Consider the following 22,211-nt stretch of genomic DNA (forward strand, 5'->3'; position numbering starts at 1 on the left):
TCTCCTCCACATGTTTCATTTTTGTTGTCACCTCCCCATCTTTCTCTTCATCTTCACCCCCTCCCCCCATCATCTCTCGGTTGTCATTCTCCTGTTTTCCTCATCTTCTTTCCTTTATTCTTCGTCCTTCCTATCACCTTCCCCTGCATCCCCGCTTTCTTCTTCCTATAACCTGCTCAGATCCTGCTTCTTTTCTAACTTTTTTTCCTTCTGACAACAGATCACTTAAGTCTTTTTCTGTCTCAGCTGCTTCGCCTTTGGAATAGCAAACAAGCTACGCAACAGGTCTCATGTCATATCGACACTGACTGAGGCCATTTTCATGTATCCTTATGAGGATTAACTAGAGGTCTCACTCTGGAAACAGGAAGGGGTCGGTGTGAAGACATTCACCTGCGAATACTGTTGTGCTTCCTCAATACAGTTTTCATATAGGAAACTGCAGCTTTCCCCTGAACCCGATACAAATTCAATTTAGGGAAATAGCTTTTCCCCTGAGTGGGGTGCCACGCTGACTGCTGCATGGAAGCAAGACCAGTGATCTATAACTTCAATATATGTGGCTCATCCGCACATTTTGGAAGCGGAGGGAGAAACGTTATGAAAGGAAAAATCTCCTGACAGCAACTATTTCAATGAAGACCAAAAAAAAATCTAAACATCCAAAAAAAGCAGTCCACTCATTTATCAAAATATGTCGTCTAAAATCTCCCCCACTGTACTGTAGATACTGTATGTCACATACTGTTTGATGAAGGAGCACCCCGGCAGTCTTTCTCCTCCTCCTTGGGGAGAGTGCTAATGAAGCAGGAGGCTGGTCAGATGGGAGAATCTCTAACTCTCCACTTGGGTTCCAGCCAATCAATAACATACAGACGGCCACCCTCGCCTTTCTCTCTGTCTCTTTCATTTTCTTTCCTTTACCCTCTTCATCTTCATTATTTTACTCCCTATTTCCTTTTTTATTTGTTTTCACCTCCTCTCCCTCTCACCTCCTCCCCTGCCCTGACCTCTGTCATCTCCTCTAATTTCTCCTTTTTGCAGTTTTGCCTCCCCCTCTCTTTTAGACAGTTAGCGCTGATAGTGTTATGAATGTGCATTGTAATAAGTACAACACTTGCAGCTGAATTTCATTTCAATTCGCAACTAATTTACGTCTCCGTCATTGCAGTGTTTTGACATTCCAGAAGTTGCACTAAGAAATTCTCAGAGACTTTGGAAGAAAACAAACTTACTGTCAGGAAACTCTAATCATTAACACCGATGGAAGTTAAAAAAAAAAAAAAAAGACTGTGCACTCAAACTGCCTTAATACAAAGTTAAACGAGGTATCCTATCCATCTCTGATACTTTAGCGGCCTTGAGGGGACGCTTTCTGACCTGTGAGACAACAGTGCCCCCTGCAGCCCACCAGTGGACGTCCACCTCAGTAATTGAGTGAAGTTGATCCCTCTACACTTTTTAAACTGGCCTTGTTTTAGCCCCCCAGCTATCTCCTCCCACAAGGGGAATTGTGTAAGTGGATTTAAATAAATTAATGCTTCTTTTGCCCGCCTAGGGAAAACACAGCAGAAAATAGTCTCAAAAAAAAAAGAGAAAACTACCGCTGTTGCACCCACGAAGATAAAGAAAAACATACTGTATTGTATTTTTTCTAGCTTACGCCTATAGGCCCGCATTTAAGACGGCAGCAATTTGAATATGTCATGCCTAATTCCACGTTTAGGCTGAGCCGGCATTCTCCAGGGACTGAATACAAAGCAGCATGCAAGAAAGACACTTAACTAGTCAGCTGGAACAACACTATCCAGGCTCAGGGAATAATCAGTCCCACCATTTTGAGACAAAAACTGCTTTAAACAAAACCACTCACATGCCTGAAGGCCAAAACTAAAAATTTCAGTATCCATGCCAACAAACTGCAGTCCCGTGTAGCATTTGGAATATATTTGGAATATTTGTCAAAACACCAACAGCCCTTGATTAATCTTATCTCACTAAGTATGTGCTCATATGTGAGGTTGTTAGAAGAATCAAAACATTAATTCTTGAAATATTTCAATTTATTCTCATACTTCAAAGGCTGAAAATCATTTAACGTAAAAAAGAAATTGCCTTTTGAGTTCTTGCTTCTTTTTTTTTTTTTGCTTCAGCAACAGAGCAAGGCTTCTCCCAGTGGAAAAGACAGAACTGAGTGAGGGAGGCTCATGAGGTCTTGCCTATTAGAGTAACTACATAGCATTAGCTAATTGGGACACAAACAAACTCTACTTAAGATAAAATGAATGGAAAAAGGGAAATGCTACAGTGGAAAATGCAAAGTCAAAACCATATTTGTACCAAGGTAAAAAAAATATTTAGGGCTAGGCCTCATTAAAATGCTGCACCGAAATCCTTTATGCAACACTTAGGACATAATGATATACATTAGGAAAGAAAAAGTAATCATCACAAATGACCTCAATAAGGCAGACATACAGACTAAGTCTAGGACACACAGTAAACAAGCCTGGATAGTGTGCACAAATTGACACAGTTCAATGCTAGTTAGAATACTGTCCAAATCTAGCTACAGAGTCAGTCTCTCAAGAGAACAAAGAGACCCCGGAGGTTTCAGATAACAAGCTCCCTGATCTCTGGTCTTTACACTACAGTTACTCTGGAGCCAGATGTACATCTACCTCTGGGTCAAGACAGACACCAGCGGGATTAGCATCTATTTGCAAAGAAAGGGGAGCAGACTGGAGATGCTTCTCATTTGGCATAAACACAGGGCAGCTCTCTGATTAGATCAGATAATAAGGTTTTTTCTAATTAGTTAGTGTGTTCACAACAGATGAGCGAACGGTACGAGAAGCAGAGGAAAATAATGACAGTCGTGTACACTGTGTGTGCTGTTTCTATGTGTGTGTGTGTGTGTGTGTGTGTGTGTGTGTCTGTTCACACCTCAGAGTCTTCACTGCGGAGGCCCAGTTGGAGGACAGCACTGGGAGACTTCAGTCTGGCTTGGCTGGACTGGGCCATCTGCAGGTTTAACTGCCAGCCAACATACTCCAGCTGAAACACAGACAGAGCCAGTCTTTCTTTAATAAAGACAGAGTTTTAATAAAGCCGTTCTCATTTAATTAATGCCCTCAACACATTTTCAAAGGCTCTGTGAAAAAAACTTTAAGATGGCACTTTTCCCACAAAATAACAGTAGAAGCAGAATTTTGGAAGAGATGGGTTTTTTTTTTGTATATTTATGCATATATTGATATTTTATTCATCCTTTATCCTCATTACATTCTCACTACTTAATCTAGATTTTTCACCATTCTCTATTATTTTCATGATCTGCTTTATGTTTAAAAAGCATCATTGATTTCTGACGCGGTCAATCAAACTGTCATAATAGTTGCAGATTAATCTATTTCAACTAAATGACTAAATGATAAATGCACTGCTGCAGCTCTACATTTTGCTTGCTCTACATTTTCCGACATATTGCCAGCTTATTTAGAATAATTTGTAACTTTTTCACTTTTGTGTTGCTATTTTACGAAGATGAGATGGAAACCCAGTCTAATGGCTTGTTTGCCGACCACGTGTGACCAGATGACCTACAGTGATTAGTAGAAGTCGCTGTATTACCACACCTAGTCGTTATGGTGGACACGAAGATTAACTGCTGTAGAACTCTCCTTAATCTCCTCAAAGTTTAAGTTACCTTGCTTCCAGGCTGCAGGTTGTCAGACTATTATTTTCAGTGTTCGTCAGCTGTGGCAGGGTGATAGATTAGCAGCACCGAGTCAAGGCAGGGCAGTTAAGTGTTTTATGATGCAGAGAGAGGCCATAATAATAAACCATGGGTGACTTATTGGTTCTGGGTGCCTCCACAGCATCCGAGGACAGGTGTGAGGTGGGGAAGGGCTGGGCCACATTACTCACGACTGGAACAACATCCCCACAAGCATGAATAAACAGCACGACTCTATGATGAGTTGCTTATTTTACTTTCAGTGTATGCAAATGAATCAATTTAAAGAAATTAATCAACAAAACAAATACTAGTGCTGTATTTTAATGTTATGTAATACATAAATAAATGACTAACCATAAAGAAAATAGAGTACATTATTAATGTGCTACCCTCTAATTCATTTCTGTATTTCCATCCTTTTACATCATATGTTAATATGATGGTAGGCGTGTTGTTTGCGACTTAAAGTAGGGTAGCAATCAAAGCAGGGTTTTAAAAGGAAAAGCAGTTAATCAAAGCAATCATCCCAGTTCACTTCAGATGAAGATAAATCTCTTTAAAAAAACAACTGGGCTAGCCAATCAGGCAACTGGTGGTGACCAACATAAAGGCTGGGACATCCTGTGAAGTATCGTTGAGAGAGGACACTCAAATGAGCAGCGCACCAACACCAACATCAGTGCATCAACGTGTATGTGTTTGTTTGTGGATCATGAAACATGTACTTCTCTGCAGTATTAAGACTTATTCCTCTTCATCTCCAGTTTGATCAGCATCTGCACATGTCAATTTAATGACATATCATATTCAGCTAATATGAGGACGACACAACAAGGTGTTAACTATTATGTTGCTGGTGTCTCGAATGGTGAAGGTGTAAAAGAGCAAATTACAAAACCAAAACACTGCTGTCTATTCAGTAGAAAGTGAATGAGAAAACATGTTCATACATTAGTTTTATACAGTCTCATCTGTGAATTGACTGTTGCTCAAAGTCAAAGCAGTAGCAGAGGTCGTCTTGAGGATCAATGGCTGTCACACCTTCTGTTGGCAGCAACAAATTCATGGGGGAGAGGATGATTACTAGCAAGACCCCGACAGGTGAGATTTCTCAATGTATGACAGCAGCAACAACTCCAGCATGAAGTGACTGATGTGTACATGCTGCTTATTTATTCTGCATTGGATCTTAATTCACCTGACTTTGAAAGGAACACTGTTTGCAGTGTCACTGCTTAATCAAGTTACAGAGAGGAGCACGTTTTCAAATTAATGTGACAACTTGTGTGAGCTGTGAAATAAGTCTTTGTAATCTGAACAGCTGGAATGGATTCACACACAGGCAGCTCAGTCTCAGTATGGATCGGCCAGTGTCCGTTCTCAATTTAGCATCAAGCGACGATAATGTCTCACTGAAAAATGCTCTGTGCAAAGGGACAAAATAGTGTGAAAAGTAGGCTATAATTACTCTTCATGTCTGGTAGTGGATTAATTCACACTTGGGTTTAGAGACATGGTCTGGATTTGGTCAAAATGGTGTCATAGCAGGTGTAGACAAAGCATCAGCTTCAGCATCAGCGCTGAAAGACAGCCTGAAACAATACACTTGCTAATTAGTCTTACCTTTTTTGGGGCAAAGACATTTTGCTTTAGTCTTTCCACCAACTCTGATCCAGCAGTGGCCCAGGTTTGAGCGAACATCTCGGCCTTGTCTGGATTTAGATGAACTGCCTCCAGCTGCTGCTGCAGAGAAGCTGGCTTTACATTGTGATACACTGCCTACAGAGGAGAGGAGACACGGGGCAGAGAAGAGAGTGTGATTATAATAAATGTTACCACTAACCATGTTTTACAGCTGCAAGAGATCATTGTCACAGTCCTATTCCTGTTTACTCCTCACTCTCAACTCAACCTTGTACAATACAGCAATTCACAATACAACAGTGACCCCTGCTGGAGAAATGGGCTCAAAAAGGCACAAAAGCTACAGACACAACAACTGCACAGACATAATTTCTGTGCCTCTTGCTTTCTTTATAATGAGGTTCTCATCAGACATTTTATGTACTGAGTTATTGAAAATATGCCCTTATGCACAAAGTATACAACCGGAGATCTCGCCAACAATAGTAATGTATCTCTTTCCATGAGCTCCATATCAAGTAATAGAAAAATTCAAACAGAGCCTTTTTCTTACCTCACCTTGTCCATCACATCTCTTACCTAATGATGACTCCTTTAAACACTGAATATTCTTTAAGAACAAAAGCTCTCATACACAAATGCAATACAGCTAAATGAGCATTCCGATCACTTTCTAAACCAAATTCAGATAAAACCTTTATAGTAATGTTACAAAGGAGGTCTGATGAGCACAGCTCACCTGCTCTAGTATAAAAGCAGCAGTTTCCAGGACTAGATTGAGAGCCTGTTTATCCAGCGAGAGTGCAGCCTGTAGTTTTTGCTCCTCTTCTTCGCTGAAGGTCCGCTCTCCCTGTGAAGAAAGCATATGGTAGTCTTGATGAAATGAAAAACTACACGGTAGAGAAGATTCACTAGTGCTGAGAGTAACAGTCAAATTGACTGATAGTCTGTCAATTAGTCCATCAAACTTTCAATTTTAGTCATAAGTAAAAATACCCAACATTTAGTTACAACATCAAAGTGCTGAGTTTGAGTCTCTTTATAATAAAACTTTGGGCTCTACTAATGGGCAATTGCCATTACTTTTAATATTTTGGCTAAACAATTAAAATTTAAATTATCAATAGAAATACAAATAGTATAAAATGGTTAGCTGTAGCTGTACAAAGCAATTTTACATCACTTTTTTAACCACTGTAAAGTGCCTTTCACAAAATAAACAACAAAGAAAATATTGTTAAAACAGTGCAGCACAGCAACCGACACAGCAATGATATAAATGCAATTAAAATATGAAACCAAACCTCATTAAATGTACCTTATTGGGCTAATACATTAAAAAATGTAGCTTGGAAGAAGGCACACACAAATCCATACTAAAATAAAGCTAAATAGTTTGCATGATGTTAGCAGATCTTTTCACAGCAGATGTTTTAGCTTGTCAGAGCAGAACAAAGGTTAAACTAATAACATTAACAAAGGCTCCATTCTAATTAAGTGTAACACGACGTCATGTCAGTGAGCAATCATGCAAAACAGTCATCATCAATGTCATTAGTTGCACCTGTGCCTTTCATGGTTTGAGTGTCAATTACATTATGTATTATTATTAACAAAATTCACTTTACTTAGCATTTCGCTAAAACTAGGCAGACAAATTGGTCTTGGAATGAATGATTGACACCTTTTGACAGCCAGCAAAGTCTTTTGAAGAACCAGAATGATCAACAGGGCCAGGCATGAGTGCGCATTCATTAGAGCCAAGAGTGACTGATGCTTCAATAAGTCATTATGCATGCACTGCTCTTTCTGGCACTACAGCTTTGCAGCAAAAGCCTCAAAAGCCTCCTGTCTTTGGCTTGGATGGCGCTGTGCAGTCTCTGTACCTTCAGATGAAGCTTCTGTATGATGCGGGAGATCAGCCTGGAGAACTTGTTCACATCAATGGCGTTGATGAAAGTCACCGCTTCTTTTATACTGTGTGGAAAACAGACTTGTAAGCATTTGTTGACAGCGGTGTGGAAAGTACTAAAATCTTTTAATTAAAGAAACAGAATATGAGTTCACAAAAGCATTTCACTCTAGTTGTCAGTGAATTTCAAACACTCGTACACTATAAACATTCAGCTAGCAACAACATACAGATCAGCAGACAGTAGGGGTTTCTGTCATTTCATTGCAGTAGTTCACCAAGATAAATAAGAGCATCAGCATGAAGCGTGCAGAACAGCCGAAACTGAGGTTGCGTGTAGGTAAACTTGAGTATAAAGACTATTACACAAGTAGTTATGCTGTAGACGCAACAATTTCACTAGCTGTCCATATGCATACTAAAAACTCAGGTAATCATGTCATGCTAATGTACTCCATCAAGAGGTATCATCTAAAATTTTACTTGAAATATAAATAACAGTACTACACACACTTGAGTAGTGCTGTACTTAAAATTTGAAGAACTAGACGTGGATTTTAGGCCCAGTTTGTACATGTTACATAAGAACTGGTTTTACACCTAAGACCTTTGTGTGTGGGTATGTATGTGTATACGCTATCCTCCCTTTAGTCCAGCCTTTAGTTTTCATCCCCAACTTCCTTGTTATTTCCATTAAAAACAAAAACAAAACTAGTTCAGTCCCAGTAAACACGTAGTGTCACTACAAATACTAAAGCACTACTAATCTCAAAAGTGTCCATTAAGGAGAATTGTGACATTTAGACCCAGTTTGTGATTTTCACAAAATAACTGGTTGTACGGTTGAGACTTTTTCCACTGCTATTACTATTACACTACTATTACATTATATGTGGTTCGATTGCCTATAAGGCTGCCTAGTTTAGTTTAGTTTAGTTTAGTTTAACATAAATCAATGCATCATAGCAACAATATTTTGGAGGCGAATCATCAGTAAAGGTCTTTTTTGACATGTAGCTTATGAACGTTACACTAAATTTTACCCTTCTGAGATTTCCCTCTCAAATCCAGGCGAGTATCTCGATGTATTGAGAGAATCCAGGATTGATATTGTATCAAGTCTTGCACAGTACAGTACTGTCCATATTTAAATGTTTGATCTCAATACTAATGTATAGTTAACGTTACTTTAACGTTAACGTCACTCCTATCCGCCATAACGCTGGCTATCATTAAAGAGGTTTCGTGAAACGTTCACGGTTACTGGTGCATTAGAAGAAAATGAAAGAAGGCAGCTAGTGTTTTCCCCCAAAACAGCAAGAGAACCGGTAAAGACACGTTTTTCTGATGACAGCAGTAATATAAGTCATCTCCAACGTGTTTGCTAACATAAAGGTCCGTTTGTGCATCAAATCACAATATCGATAACTTCCAGGGCGCCTTCGTGTGAGTCAGGCTACAGGTAGCTTAACGCTAGCTGCTGGATGGATTCTTGGTTTCAGCATTAAAAAAAAAAAAAAAAGCTGCCCACCTTTGTGTTTCCTTTATAATTGAAGTCATTGTTGTCTGTTTCTTTCTGTGAATGAAAAATTAAGTGTTGAAAAGTGTCAAAGCAGCTGTCGCAGCATCCTCCCACTGTTATCATTCCTCCTTCCTGTTGTCACGAGAAGGCTCACGTGATAGTCAAAGCTGCGCAATAATGCGCAGTGAAGTCCAGGACAGAGTAAAATCAATACAATGAAGAATTTAACATAAAGTGTGTCATTAATATACTTCAGCGCAACAGTGTCAACAATAACTTAAGAAATCATCTCACAGCAACTGTGACCACACGGTGAAGATGGTTTGAGAGAAGTGTGCGTAAAATCTGCGCACAAAGAAAGTGTGTACTCCAAGAAACACTACGGAAGTAGCAATGGACAAACAGAACCGGCAACAAATCGCGATAGCAAAAAAACGTAATTTTTTTTGACAGCCAAGATTTGATAAGCATTACGGTACAATATAATTTTCAGTAATACCAATATCTCACAATGCACCCTCTATAAACTGCTTATAAGTACAAGTAAGTAGAAAGTGGTACAATTTACTGCACTTTTGTTTTGCTACATGGTCCTCACATAAAATTATGACCTGCCATACCTGCCACATGCAGTATTTTCAAACAAGAGCTCATGAGTGGAAAATCTCAAGGAGCACTTTACTGACATACTGCAACAGATGACATTTTGTTAAATGTACCACATCAAACACGTGCTGACAATATTAGATGACAGTAATGATGAAATAATGAGAACACACAGGTTGAGTTTCGACAGTTTATTATGTTGAAAAAGAAAAGCAAAGTCATGCACAGATTAAAATTAAGAGAAACATCTGATAAGACATGAGAAATCATTTAAAAAATATTTTGCATACAAATAAGAAAAGAAAAAAATCATTTCAGCATGTATATTGATATTTCTATGACACAGCATATCTGCAATATAATAATATCCTTTACTTTTTCACTGATTTTACAAATAAGCTGTAATGTCTGACTTTCAATACTGTAGCAGACCTGCTCCAATTTGGTGTTTGAAATGGTTTCATGCTCTTTCCTCCATTGATTAATTTCTCTAGTCTGGAATAACTGAACCAATAAGACTGTCCCAAAGCTTCACTGCCTGCCCTCTCTTTTAAGTAAACACTTGAGTCAGTAAAACAATTTCAGTCACAAACTGACACAGATCTGGACTGTAGCAGCTAAACGTCAAGGGCCAACCCCCAAGCGAGGCAGAAGGAATGTACCACTGATAAATAAATACTTCATTTATCCTTCAAACAGGAAAAAAAAAAATCACACGTAAAACACTCTTTTCTTGAATAGGAAAAACAAAGAGATAACACCAGAACAAGGAGTGTCAAATCACACAGTACCTTCAAGATGTATAGTTTTGATAACAGTTAGTAATTTGAGGTTTTGGTAAACAGATTGCATCACGGTAAACACTGGCTGACATCTGCAGGCTCAGGATCTCGCTGCCACTATTTGAAGGAGGGTAAATTTGGCACTTTTATGCTGATGTCACCAATGTTGATGTTTCTGGGCATTTCCGGGAGGTTCATGTTCTTTACAGCTGATACGGCACGAGCAGGCGCTCCTGCAATACCGGCCTGTGCACACACACACACGCACACGCGCGCGCGCACACACACACACACACACACACAAACACACGCAAAACACACACGTGGAGGGGGTTGATAAGATACACATCAGTAAATCACAAAACATGCTATACATGACAACACATTGAACAGTGAACACTGGACACACAGACACACACAGTGCTAAACAGAGTACTGGACCAAAAAAAATACAAAAATAAAAACAAAAACTGCTGACACAATGCAAAAGCACCAACTGCTACTGGGACAGACGACATGTGCAAATGTACATTCAGATGCCTTCATAGCTTCATATGCACATGCATTATTTGGTTCTATAATGATTTACACCACAACCAGAGCCAATTATGAATCAACTGTGAGGACATACTGTACTACACCATTCACTAATTTTGATGTACTGAGCAGTACTGGACATTCATCAAATGGACAAAAGGCAGCATTGCTTGGAAAGTGAACCCACCGGACTCTTGAGGACCGATAAGGGTAAAAATGCAAGGAGAGATTGGGTAAAGCAGAAAAAATGGATTTGGATATGAAGACGGAAATGATGTTTGGATAGATAGGTATGTACAGAATGTGTCAACGATATTAGCCATAATAATACAGGTGATACTCTAGTGGCTTGAATTTCTTCTGGGAAGACTACACACGACCGTAGCTAACATTTTACAGTCTAAATACAGATTTTGAGTACAGGAACAAGAATGGTGTGCCATTTCCACATCTATGGTGTTAACTACTGATGACATGAGGAGGTTGTAAGCCTAACAGTGCTACAGTACGATGGGAGATCTATTCTCAGAGACAGAGGAGGCTCTTCACTCTAACACAATGAATCTCAATGTGAAACTGTGCAAGAGCAATTTGCCATTTTTAAAAGGAAAGCATCAAGGCGGCTTAGCTTTGTGGAACAAGGAAACACAACTGTAGAGAGTGAATGACTTGATGTTTTCGTCTCAGTGTGAGCAGACATTTGAGAATCACTGTGGTTAGAGACCCCCCCCCCGCTACTGAATCTTTAGCAGAAAGACCCAAAAATGACCAAAAGGCTTAAGACAAAAGAGAATGATATGTTCGCTGCCTCTGTTGGGAACACACTCAAATGAGGAGCCTCGTAAATCATTTAGTGACATGACGCACATAAAGCACGGCTGGAATGCAGATTGATCCACTTCACTTATTCCTACAAGGTTATTTCAATGGGCCGTTTGTCTTATGGGCATTCCTCCCTCTGCCAAGAATCAAGGAGACCTGTGTTGGATGGAACCGTGATGACCGTGGCATAAGTGAGAGGAATGCTGATCCAGCACATGGTCTCCGTGTTCAGGAGTCGGACTCAACATGTCTTTTTCCTCACAGCGGGCAGCTTGGAAACCTACTGTGCCAGTTCACAATTGTGGCTTTTTAATCAAACAGTGGGTGATTAATATGTTCACAAATAGTAACACCAGCTGTGGAACTGTTGATTCTCTGGTTTGTGTAAGTCAGAGAGCCTTTTTTTAAGGATGGATCGGAGCCACATCTCTTGTCTGTGAGGGATTTTTTTAAAAAAATGGGATAAAAGGTCAACAATAGAAGGTTTTTATTGTTGGTTTAAAACAGACTGCGTGTGGTTTAGTGGGTGAGACCTTAAAGGAATAGATAATCCTTTTGGATAAGATGTTAATTGGCTGTTTTTGCAGAGAGTTAGATGAGAAACTTGATAGGCCTGGCGTGTGTGTGTGTGGTAAATATGTAGCTACATCTGTGAGCACAAGGACTGGGAACAGGAGGAAATGCGAGACCGACTGTGTCCAAAAATACCTTCAACCTGAACAAACAGCAAAGTGTGAAAAGAAGAATTTGCCATTTTACCATGGCCTATGTTTCCTCGCCAGGACAAGTAACTTCCTGTTTCCACTGGCTGTCTGGCAACTGGTCCCAGTCAACAAACACTTTGGCACATAAACTACAACTTGTACTTAATACACTTTGTTTTTTGTACAGGTGAAACAAACATGACACAAACTGTTAATACATTAACTTCAGAAGTCCTGGTAGGCAGATTTTGTCACTTTTGGAGCGAGCCAGGCTCGCAGTTCCCTCCAGTTTCCACTCTTTTCGCTGACCTAAGATAATCAGTTGCAAGCCACGCCATACAGATGTTATCAATGGTCTCATCTAACTCTGGGCAAGTAAACGAATTTCCCAAAATATCAAACTATTCCTTTAATACACTGCACCATTTTAAGCCACGAGACGTAGATTAACATTTCTTTAAACTAGAGTGGGTGGACAATATAATAGGTACACCTGACTATATGCATAATACCCCACCACAAACACACACTCTACTCATTCTTACACACACTATATATTTACACTTGTACCTGCACTTGCCTACTGTAACTGCTGCATACGCTGTACATATCTCTGTGTGTTCATTTCACTCTGTTTATATCTGTATACACGTGCACATTAATCTGCACACATCGTGCATTTTGCACTCCTAGTTTGATGCTAAGCTGCATTTCATTGTCATTGAATCTACTCTAATCTGAGTTGAACAATTTTTTATCTACTGTGATGGTTTGCATTATGCTGTCAGGGTTTCTATTATCGAGCCCACCGCCTGTACATCCACCAACGTGACGAGAACTACTGTGAGTTTTAAAGAGAAATGGGAACATTTTTGGGTCTGCCATTAAAGATTCCTACTGTATGTTAGTGACATCAGTTTGTTATTACATGGAGGGCCATGTGGAGAGGCTCAGGGGAGAAGTAGACTTCAGTTAAGGTTACAGTACTTGGTTGTAAATTTAGCAGTACCTGTGTCTACCTGTCCTGCCTGGTAGACTGAAAGATAAACGTCTGTAAAGAGAGAGAAGAATGGAAAGAACTAGACAGGGTCAGGAAAAAGAGGAATGAGGAATGTTAAAGCAGATTAAAGTAATTACAGTTTATCTCCACAGAAAAAAGTGATAGGACCTATCATAGACCACATCTTTAAACCAAAAACGATGCAAAGCTTCTCCCACAATTATTTTTATAGCAAGAAATAAAGCTAATAATTGAGAAGGTTTGATGTAAAGAGCACTAATGCCACTTAATCAGCCAGTCTGGAAGGAGAACAGCTCGCTCCTTGTTCCCCAGAGACTGCCCTATAAATGGACAACGTCATTTTGAATTAGCATCAGTGTGAAAAAACACACTGTGGTCTAGGATAGGTCCAAGAGGGAAAGACAGAGCAGCTCTGATGGTCGTAGAACAGTAAAAGACTCCGCTTACAGAACATCAATCCAAAAAGAAGATTGTGTCTGGTCGAGCGCACACACTGCAGCTCAGATTATTAGAAAAAGTGCACTTTGTTAATACATTTCAAGTTCAAACACACAATTGAGTTTGAAGTCAGCCAGTTGAAAACCTGACAATGTAACCCTTCACTTCCTTGTGTAGCGACAAAATACAACAAATTTGTACAACTTTGTGGCTTTCTGTCCAAAAAGGACTTCCCCTCAACGTCTAGACATTATTGCAGTGCATTGTGAGTAAAAACAAAGCCAGATCATTAGTGCAGTTACATTTTAGGACTATCACAGGAAAAAAAAAAAAAACATCCACATAATGCAAAACAGAAATGATTTCATGAAATTGTCTCTGGCTGTCTGTCTCATTAAAACTTTCCAAGAAGTAAATGAATGTTTATCTGCTGGCAGAAGCTGTATGGAAAGCAAAGCAATGTCCTTGCATAGAGCAAATATCTAAGCGAGGACACTGGCTTACAGATGTTACAAAACACATTGGAAAAGCATTTTACTCCAACATGGACAGCGTATAGAAATCCACATTCTCCTCGAGAACAGTAAGAATGTAAAACACAGCCTACAACCAGCCTGTTATCATGAATATATGTCAAATCTAAGATGGCGACTGAGCGATTCAATGGTCAGAGATGCACTGTACAATGATACAGTGAAGTCTCCATAATAATGACAAAAAGTGATGACTATGATGCTGTACTTTAGGGGTACAGGAGAGGATATGTTGAGAACCCGTGTTGGGAGCAGTGCAGCAAGCACAAGCACTCGAGTAGGTAGGGAGCATCCACAAAGTCACTGGAGAGTAGCATGCAGGGTGCAGCATACACACATGCCTGCATACTGTACACGATACCTCAGAGTCTGGAGGTAGAGTCAAATCATACACAGTGGACGGGCAGGGTCAGGCTTACCTCAGACTTCTCCATCTTGTTCTGGGCATCCACCTGTGTGATGATTTCGTTCATGTTGGTCTCGAGGACCATCCCGCCCATCACCATCTCTGCCAGAATGTTGTGGACCTGAGAGCCATAAATTCATATCATACAACAAATACTTATTTGCATGTGTTTCAAGTCCCTCTGTTGAGCATTTATAAGCCGTATAAAAACATTTTTAAGTGTTAATTACAGCAGTGCTTCACCCTAACAGTCACTGGTTCGAGTCATGCTCGAGAGGACGACGAGTCTGCCCCCCTTTCACCATCTGAATCAACGCACTTTTGTTTTTTGACTGTGTCACTGCACACAGAGCAACACAGGAGCAACAGCATGGCACGCTGTAAACTTCACAAAATGAGTCTCGAAATGACCACAAACCACAAAACTAAGTGTGACGGAAGCAGAGACGGGTGACAGAAACAGAGGGCAGAGTGTGGAAGGGCAGCGCCACTCCAGTCTGCGGGCTGCTCTGACGCTCAGTGACGTTGGCTAAACCACTTTTAAACCAGACGATGGCACAACCCTCTCCCACCGTGACTCGTCAGCTGGCTGCAATGTCAGCTGCCCGACAGGAGAGACGCTCCGTGGCGCGCTGAGATTTCATAACTGAACTATGAGCAGGGCGCTTCCCCTACTTCCTCTGTGAGGAAAGATCAAGATGTCGAAGAGGCTAGCACGTGAGTCTAGCAGGTAAAACACGAGGCTGGTGTGGGAGCTTAGTGTTGGGTACAGCCCTCGTTTATTAATACTGAGTATTTGTCAAATATTATAACTTACAGACCAGCCTTTACTTATGGGTGTTCACATGAGGAGTTACAGTTGTTGATAAATACATTAATATCACTTATAGGGGCCCACCGGTCTGTCGGGCTCGGGTGGGCCCGGGTGCGGGTGCCCCCTGTGCTCACAGTCCCTGATGTCTCTCGGTGTGGACGACCCGAAAGGTGGCCTTTTCCTCAGTCATTAGTGCCGTGCCATGTCTCGTTACCCCTGCCATCGTCTGCAGTAAGAATGTGTATGTGTGTGTGTGTGTGTGTGTGTGTGTGTGTGTGTGTGTGTGTGTGTGTGTGTGTGTGTGTGTGTGTATGTATGTGCGTGTATGTGCGCATGTGTGCGTGTGTGTATGCATGTAGTTGAGGGTGGGTGCTTGTACATACGGAGGGTGGGAGGGATGGGTTTTTATTGTTGCTTTATTTTGATTTCTATTGTTTTTAAATCCTGTGAAGCACTTTGTGTTACATTTTATTATGTATGAAAAGTGCTATATAAATAAATAAAGTTTTGATTTGAGGTATCTTATATGACCATAATAGCTGAAATCCAAACTGCGGTAAGGCTGTAACTTATGACTGTTCAATAATGAGTCAGTGAACTGATTTCTTTCTTCAACAACATGTCAGAAAGAAACTGAAAAATGTGCTTAAAAGAACTGCAAGAAGAAAAGTGTATAGGCATGACTCAACTACAAAATATGGGAAGTCAGGTCATCAGATAGTTGTGACAATATGAGGCAGAAAAGGCTCAGGCAGAATATTACAGGTGATATCTGATTTCATACAAGGTCCAGCTCACTTATACAGACCAAACACTCCAGCACTATTGTAGTATAATATGTGACATCACAAAGGGATTCAAAAGCATTTCCTACCTTGTCTACATGGAAAATTAAGTCAAGCTCACAGACATTCTCAAAGCATTTGTCCAGCGTTTCCACAAATACCTGGAAAGGAAAGAATTTAGAGTAAAAAAAGAAAAAGGGAAAAAAGCCAAAAACAAAACAAGACCGTGTATTGTCAAGCATGGTAACAGATATGTGCTGGTTTCCCAGACTTTTACCTGGATTAAGTCTAAAATTCCTAGTTCACTCTCTGAGGAGTCCACACAAAACACAAAGTAGAGTGTGGCATAGTGTCTGTAGATCAGCTTGTAGTCTGATCCTCCGATCAACCTGAAACACAGCGGACAAGGAAATGTCACACCAGGGCCTGTCCTCAATGGAGACACGTTGGGTAAAGTTCATCAGGAGTTTGCACACACACAGAACGTAAATATAATCAGCATAATTAACACTTTACTGGTTGTATTTGAGCCTTTTTTGATGAGAAATGATCATTTTTACTGGTGAAAAACTACTCCTACTGTGCTCTATTCCTCAGGAGTTGTCTAAATGCTGTCGTATAATAATATTTTTATAACCTTGTGTCTTTAGGTGTCCCATAATTTAAGATGAAAGAGACTGCTGACAGTGAAAAAGTGCAGAAGCAGGTTCAGTAAAAGGACACCTGGTTCGCTCCTCGCTCATGAATGATAAATAAACTTTAAACAAACACTGTTACTATTGATTGTCAGTCATGGAGCCCTCCAAGTTTTCCTTTACTGCATGAAATGAATCCCTGTGATGCTGCGTTAGTGTACAGTTGGCCTCTCTGATGGAGAGTATTTACCTCCACCTCCTTCAGAGTTACAACCTGCTTCTTTAGCATTTAGACACACTCGCTTGTATGCACCGGCAGGCCGAGCTAACGCACTCAGGGCTTCAGTCACGACTTACATTCCACCTTCGAGGAAATTACAGACGTTCTCATCTCTTTTTGAGACCAAGTGGAAGGTTTCCCTGATGATCTGTTGCTCTGTGTCTTCACTCTGCAGGATGAAACATGGAAACAGAGACTGTTAAACGAAAGGAAGATGCTAAATAATGTGTTGTTTGTGCACTTAATTCCTCCCAGGGAGCCGCTTTATTACTTCTAGCCGACAGGCTGGCTTGGCAGCTAAATTGATGTTTCCCCTCACCTCTTTTTTTCCTGAATAGACGTATTGGAGTGAAAAAACAGGATTTATATACACTAAGCACTCTCTTTGTCACATTCAAACACAGACGACTGCCCACAGGCTACAGAGGCAGTAAGTGTACAAGCTGAACCAAAGCAGAACCATCTTATTGTTTGCTAATGGACGAGATTCTGGTTAAAAACCTCAAATATCTGCAGGCGTGTTTGCAAGCGTTGACTAAAAGGCTTTAAGAGCGGCTCAATTGAACATTTCCTGAATATACAGACGGCCAAAGTCCCATGGCAAAAAAACAGTCATTGACGAATATCAGACTCCTGCATTAGACTGCTTTAGGGCCAAACAGGCAAACACATTGGAGCTGAGTGAAATGCAATTAAAAAGCGATGTCCAAAAACATACGCCCTGAGGCTTTTCATCCAACTTCAAAATCCTCAGTCAAGAGACGACAGCGGTTAAAATCTTGTTGTGCGCAGCTCCAACACTGACTCAGCCTCGCCAAAGGGTGCTCACATCCTCTGGGGGTGAATAACAGGTCAGCGAGCACAAGGAGGGAAGAGGCTGTCCTGTACGCGGCTGGCTGGAAGGCTAAATCGGTCATGTGACTCACAGCACGTGGCTAGGGGCGTTACTCGCAGTTTGACGATACAGGAGCAGCGAGGCTGTGAAAAGTGGCAGCATCTTTTCAAACTTCTCGTAAAGACGGCGTTCGCGGTCCTGTGCTCTCCTCTGGACCATCGCTCGCTCTGAACCTGCAGCTTTCCTCCACATTTGTGTGTGAGTCACAGTGACGCCCCTTTATGAGGCAAATTCAAGGGCATACAGGACACACACACACACACAATCACACACACACATACACACACAGCTGCAACATCTCCCTGAAAACTGTTCTTGAAAACGCTTTCTAACACACTATAATGAAGCTATAAGGACATGACGTGCCTGCACTCAGAGGACGGGTCATCTGAGGAGGAATTATAGTTACATCTGATTACAACTCTGCTACAACAGAGCTGAACACAACGTCCGGACTGTAATGCAATTGTGAGTTTGAGTTCTGTCTAGTTTGATGCATTTGTGCACGCTGAGGTCGTGCGGAAGATGGAAACAATTTTCCTTGCAGAAGGTCAAAGAAATCTAAATCTAGAGTTTTTTAATGGATTTATTCAGTGTCTGCATACGCTGCTTATGAATCCTAAATATGGGGGTTTTACAATTCAAACAGTCACAGCTGCAGCCTGCACAACACGAGTAGCATGTAAGGTTAATAATTCACTATTCTTACCCAAATTTAGGTAGCTCTCATTTTTAGAGAGTTCTCTTTTGGTTAATATGACTTAAGCTCTTCCTTTTGAAGAGCTCTCTTTTAGTCTCATTTTAGGAGAGCTCTCTTTTGGTTTTGATTATTTCATTTGTTTGAAAAGCACCCACTCGCTCTTTTCGTTGTCTATTAAACAATTTAAAATACTTTGATTTATATAAATAACTTCTTTTCAACCACTTCCACCAGTTGTTTTTTGTTACTTCCCTACTGCTATTTATCTGTCATCTGCCATCCATCCTTCAGAATCAGCCAACGACCATACGAGTGTCCAGTGTGTGAGACAGCGACTTTAGTTAAAACTGTTGATCCAGAATCTCAGGACTTCTGCAGACAAGCTGCAGGACTTGTTGTTACGGCACGAACACGCAGCTGCTCCTCTTCCGAAAACTTCTCACTGATGTTGGCAGAGCGCCCGTCGACGGTAAGCGAATTTATATAGTGTGAACTTGTGTTGCCTTTACCTCAGACGGATGCTTCGCCTCCATGTCTGAGCCGGCGGACCGACTCTGACCAATAGGACAAGGCCTCTTCAGCTCTGCCTCTCAACACGACACACACACAAGACTTGCAAACACACATCATCTTTTAGCATCTTATACACAACACAAGCCTTTGAACTCAGGCGCAGTCTTAACAATAAACCAACTTAAATAAACTGAATGCTACGGACGGGATTTCACAGCTAGCAGCATGTGTGAAATATTATATCCTGCCAGCCAGTAAGCCGACACCTCAGCTCTTAATATAACAGATGGCGTCTACATACAGCCTCTGTATAATCCAATCAATTTCAATTCATCCCCCGGAAATGCAAATATATCCATGTCCCGCTCAATAAGCTGATGCTGGAACATAGTAAATGAAGCAACACTGTGCTTTAACTGCAGAATGTGTTATTTTACTGTAGAGGATTTAGGAAAATGAAATGATGTTGTAAAACACCGGCACTTTCCTCACATCTGAGCTCTCAGAAAACCTTTTTTTCCCCAAGACGTTTACTGACAGATTCAATGGATTGACCCTGACTATGATTGTGTTAATTTTACTGTAGAGTTAAGGAGAAAACCAGCTCCAATGTCAAAAACATGGCCACACATTCACAACGTCCTCATATTTGAACTTTTGTACATTTTTTTAGCGGCTGTGTCAAATTTTCGAGTGACTCAAACATCATTTTTATGAACTTTCTGTCAGTTATTCTACTTCCTCGTCTAGTTTCAGCTCAGGAGAGAATCAGTTTCCTGGTTAGGCCACCTTGCTATTGTGGCAACGATATTACAGCAGAGGGGCAGGCGGCCAACCCCGAGATATAAATCCAATTATGAGAAGAAGCCATCGCAGCTTGCCCAGCGAGAGACATTACATAAGCTGTCATCTGCGTGGATCTCATCCGCTGTGTTCCCTGACAGGACAGGTGCGAAAGTTCATGACAATGAAGCTAATTGATCCAGCAGTCGCGAGAGGTTTGGAGGAATGAGCACGAGTCGCTCACAAGGGCGTTATTAAAGTCATGTGACCCAACCAGCGTGAACTCCCTGACTCGGTGCGTTCATGAGCACAGCTGGATCTGACTTGACGAACACCTGGCGCCGTCCGGTTCGGCCAGGCTCGGCAGGAAGGCGATAGCCTCGCTTCGGCTCGCACACGTTTAATTATTCATGTCCTGAACGGACACCGTGGTTTCACGCTGACATCTAATACACCGACTGCACATCACAGGGCGGTGTGTGGAGAGCACACACACCTTCCCATTCAAACAGTTTGCAACAATATGCGGTCCACACCTGGCCGCATCTGCCTCGGCTTGCTTTAACTACATTACACCAAGAATCCTGACAGCCAAAGCTTCTTATTTTAAATTTACTTTCTTCATCTTGGCCTATCCATCATACAAACACACCTTCATGAGCAAGAAAATCTCTAAATTGCAGTCAACAAAATGTCATGTTACTCACATAATGCTCGTAGAATTTAGAAAGCCTTGGTTTCCCGTGGTTGTTGAATATTAAAATGGCTTTTATCATGATTGTAGCTGAGCGGAGGGAGGCGGGGGGAGAGAAAGGGATCAGTCTCAGAAAGACTGCTTTCCGTCAACTCCCGTGAACCCAGATCCGACCGGGATTCACGGCTAAACCCCGTCTCGGTGTAAGGTTAATACGGGATAGCTTCGAGCTACACGCTGCTACTCCTCCTCCATCGTCTCTTTACGGAAATATTCCACGTCAAAAGACCAGTCATCTCCTCCTCCTCCGCCTCTTCCCGCTACGGCAGCCGCGGTGGGACAAACTTCCTCCGTCCAATGTTGGAAACCACAGAAGAAGAAGAAGAAGAAGAAGAACTGCTTTTAATTATTTATTTGTTTGTTTGGTTGGTTGGTTCTGTATGTATGTATGCATGTCTACTTTAAAGGGTGATATATGCAGTGGAGTAAGCTGAAAAGTTATTTTATTTAATTGTATTTTATTTTATTTTATTGTAAAGTCCTGCATTGAACTTAAGCATGTGAGTATAATCAGGAAATGAAGTACTCATCGCAGTAAAATGTACCCTGTGACTGTTATACTAAAATATCTGATATCATTTGATTACTATTACTTCATGCATTGAAAAAAGCAGGATGTTACTGTTGCATTTCTGATTATTTTGTATAGGACTGTAACAATAAGTGACAGTACACCATGCTTGCTTGGTTCAGCGGGTTGTACACAATTGAAATCGTGTATGTTTAATTTGTAAAGAGTGAATTAAGTCAGATAACTGTAGTGGAGTAAAAAGTACAATGTTTCCTCTGAAGTGTCATAGAAGTTGAGGTATAAAAGTGGCATGAAAAGATACAAATACCTCAGAATTGTACTTAAGTATAGTACTTGAGTATATGTAATTAGGTAAATTCCACCACTGAGCATATCATCATCAGGATATCCTGTATTTTTGTCATACCACATATATTCCACCATATATATAGATATCCTTCAGTGGCAGGCTGATGTCACACTTTATAATTTACAGCCATCTGAATCAGTCATGTGCTGATTCGTCTCCTTTTCAAAGGCTGTTTCAGGCCTTACTGGACTCAGGTGCAATCCCTGACCAGTGGAGGCGGTCTTTGATTATACGTGTCCCCAAAAACAGTGGGCCCAAAGAGATGAATGACCTCCGGCCAGTTGCCCTAACCTCAGTACTTATGTGTTAAAACTGCTCCTCACTGAGGTCACGCCGTACTTGGATTCCTTTCAGTCTGCATATCAGCCGGAGCAGGAGGCTGAGGATGCACTGCTGACATTGACCAGCGGTATACATGAACATCCTGAACAACCTCACACTGTTGTGAAACTGCTGGTAGGCAAACTGATGGATCTTGGGAGTTAATCTACAGCTCTTTCTA

At 41.0% G+C, this 22,211-nt stretch overlaps 2 protein-coding genes across 3 annotated transcripts in view; both read right to left on the minus strand.

Annotated features, from left to right (window-relative positions):
- commd10 (COMM domain containing 10) overlaps positions 1–9,156 on the minus strand; it is a 52,101-nt gene extending 42,945 nt beyond the window's left edge. The window contains exons 1-5 of the mRNA XM_070963950.1: positions 8,830–9,156; positions 7,273–7,363; positions 6,126–6,236; positions 5,366–5,521; positions 2,947–3,057 (exon numbers count right to left, since the gene is read on the minus strand). Coding sequence (XP_070820051.1) covers positions 2,947–3,057; positions 5,366–5,521; positions 6,126–6,236; positions 7,273–7,363; positions 8,830–8,858 — 498 coding nt within the window. The 5' untranslated portion in view covers positions 8,859–9,156. The remainder of the gene's footprint in view (positions 1–2,946; positions 3,058–5,365; positions 5,522–6,125; positions 6,237–7,272; positions 7,364–8,829) is intronic.
- A 446-nt stretch (positions 9,157–9,602) lies between these two features.
- Positions 9,603–21,095, minus strand: ap3s1 (adaptor related protein complex 3 subunit sigma 1). 2 transcript variants are annotated; one of them, XM_070963952.1, is made up of 7 exons: positions 20,782–21,090; positions 17,261–17,352; positions 16,546–16,657; positions 16,358–16,429; positions 14,683–14,790; positions 13,281–13,322; positions 9,603–10,454 (listed from the first exon to the last, which is right to left on the minus strand). In XM_070963952.1, exons 1-6 carry the CDS (start codon positions 20,848–20,850, stop codon positions 13,287–13,289), a joined length of 489 nt encoding a protein of 162 aa, XP_070820053.1. In that variant the 5' UTR covers positions 20,851–21,090; the 3' UTR covers positions 9,603–10,454; positions 13,281–13,286. The 2 variants fall into 2 exon arrangements, with proteins under 2 accessions (XP_070820053.1, XP_070820052.1); XM_070963951.1 differs by lacking the exon at positions 13,281–13,322 and having other exon boundaries at positions 20,782–21,095.
- Positions 21,096–22,211: the final 1,116 nt, after the last annotated feature.

This window comes from Chaetodon trifascialis, chromosome 6, assembly GCF_039877785.1.
Source record: "Chaetodon trifascialis isolate fChaTrf1 chromosome 6, fChaTrf1.hap1, whole genome shotgun sequence".
Classification (NCBI taxonomy): Eukaryota; Metazoa; Chordata; class Actinopteri; order Chaetodontiformes; family Chaetodontidae; genus Chaetodon; species Chaetodon trifascialis.

Excerpts from the sequence above, each read along its gene's own strand:
- ap3s1 (XM_070963951.1), bottom strand. The coding sequence starts at position 20,850 with ATGATAAAAGCCATTTTAATATTCAACAACCACGGGAAACCAAGGCTT. Across the intron at positions 17,353-20,781 it reads CTAAATTCTACGAGCATTAT|AGTGAAGACACAGAGCAACA; the intron begins GTGAGTAACATG and ends TTCATCCTGCAG. Across the intron at positions 16,430-16,545 it reads GAATTTTAGACTTAATCCAG|GTATTTGTGGAAACGCTGGA; the intron begins GTAAAAGTCTGG and ends TTTCCTTTCCAG.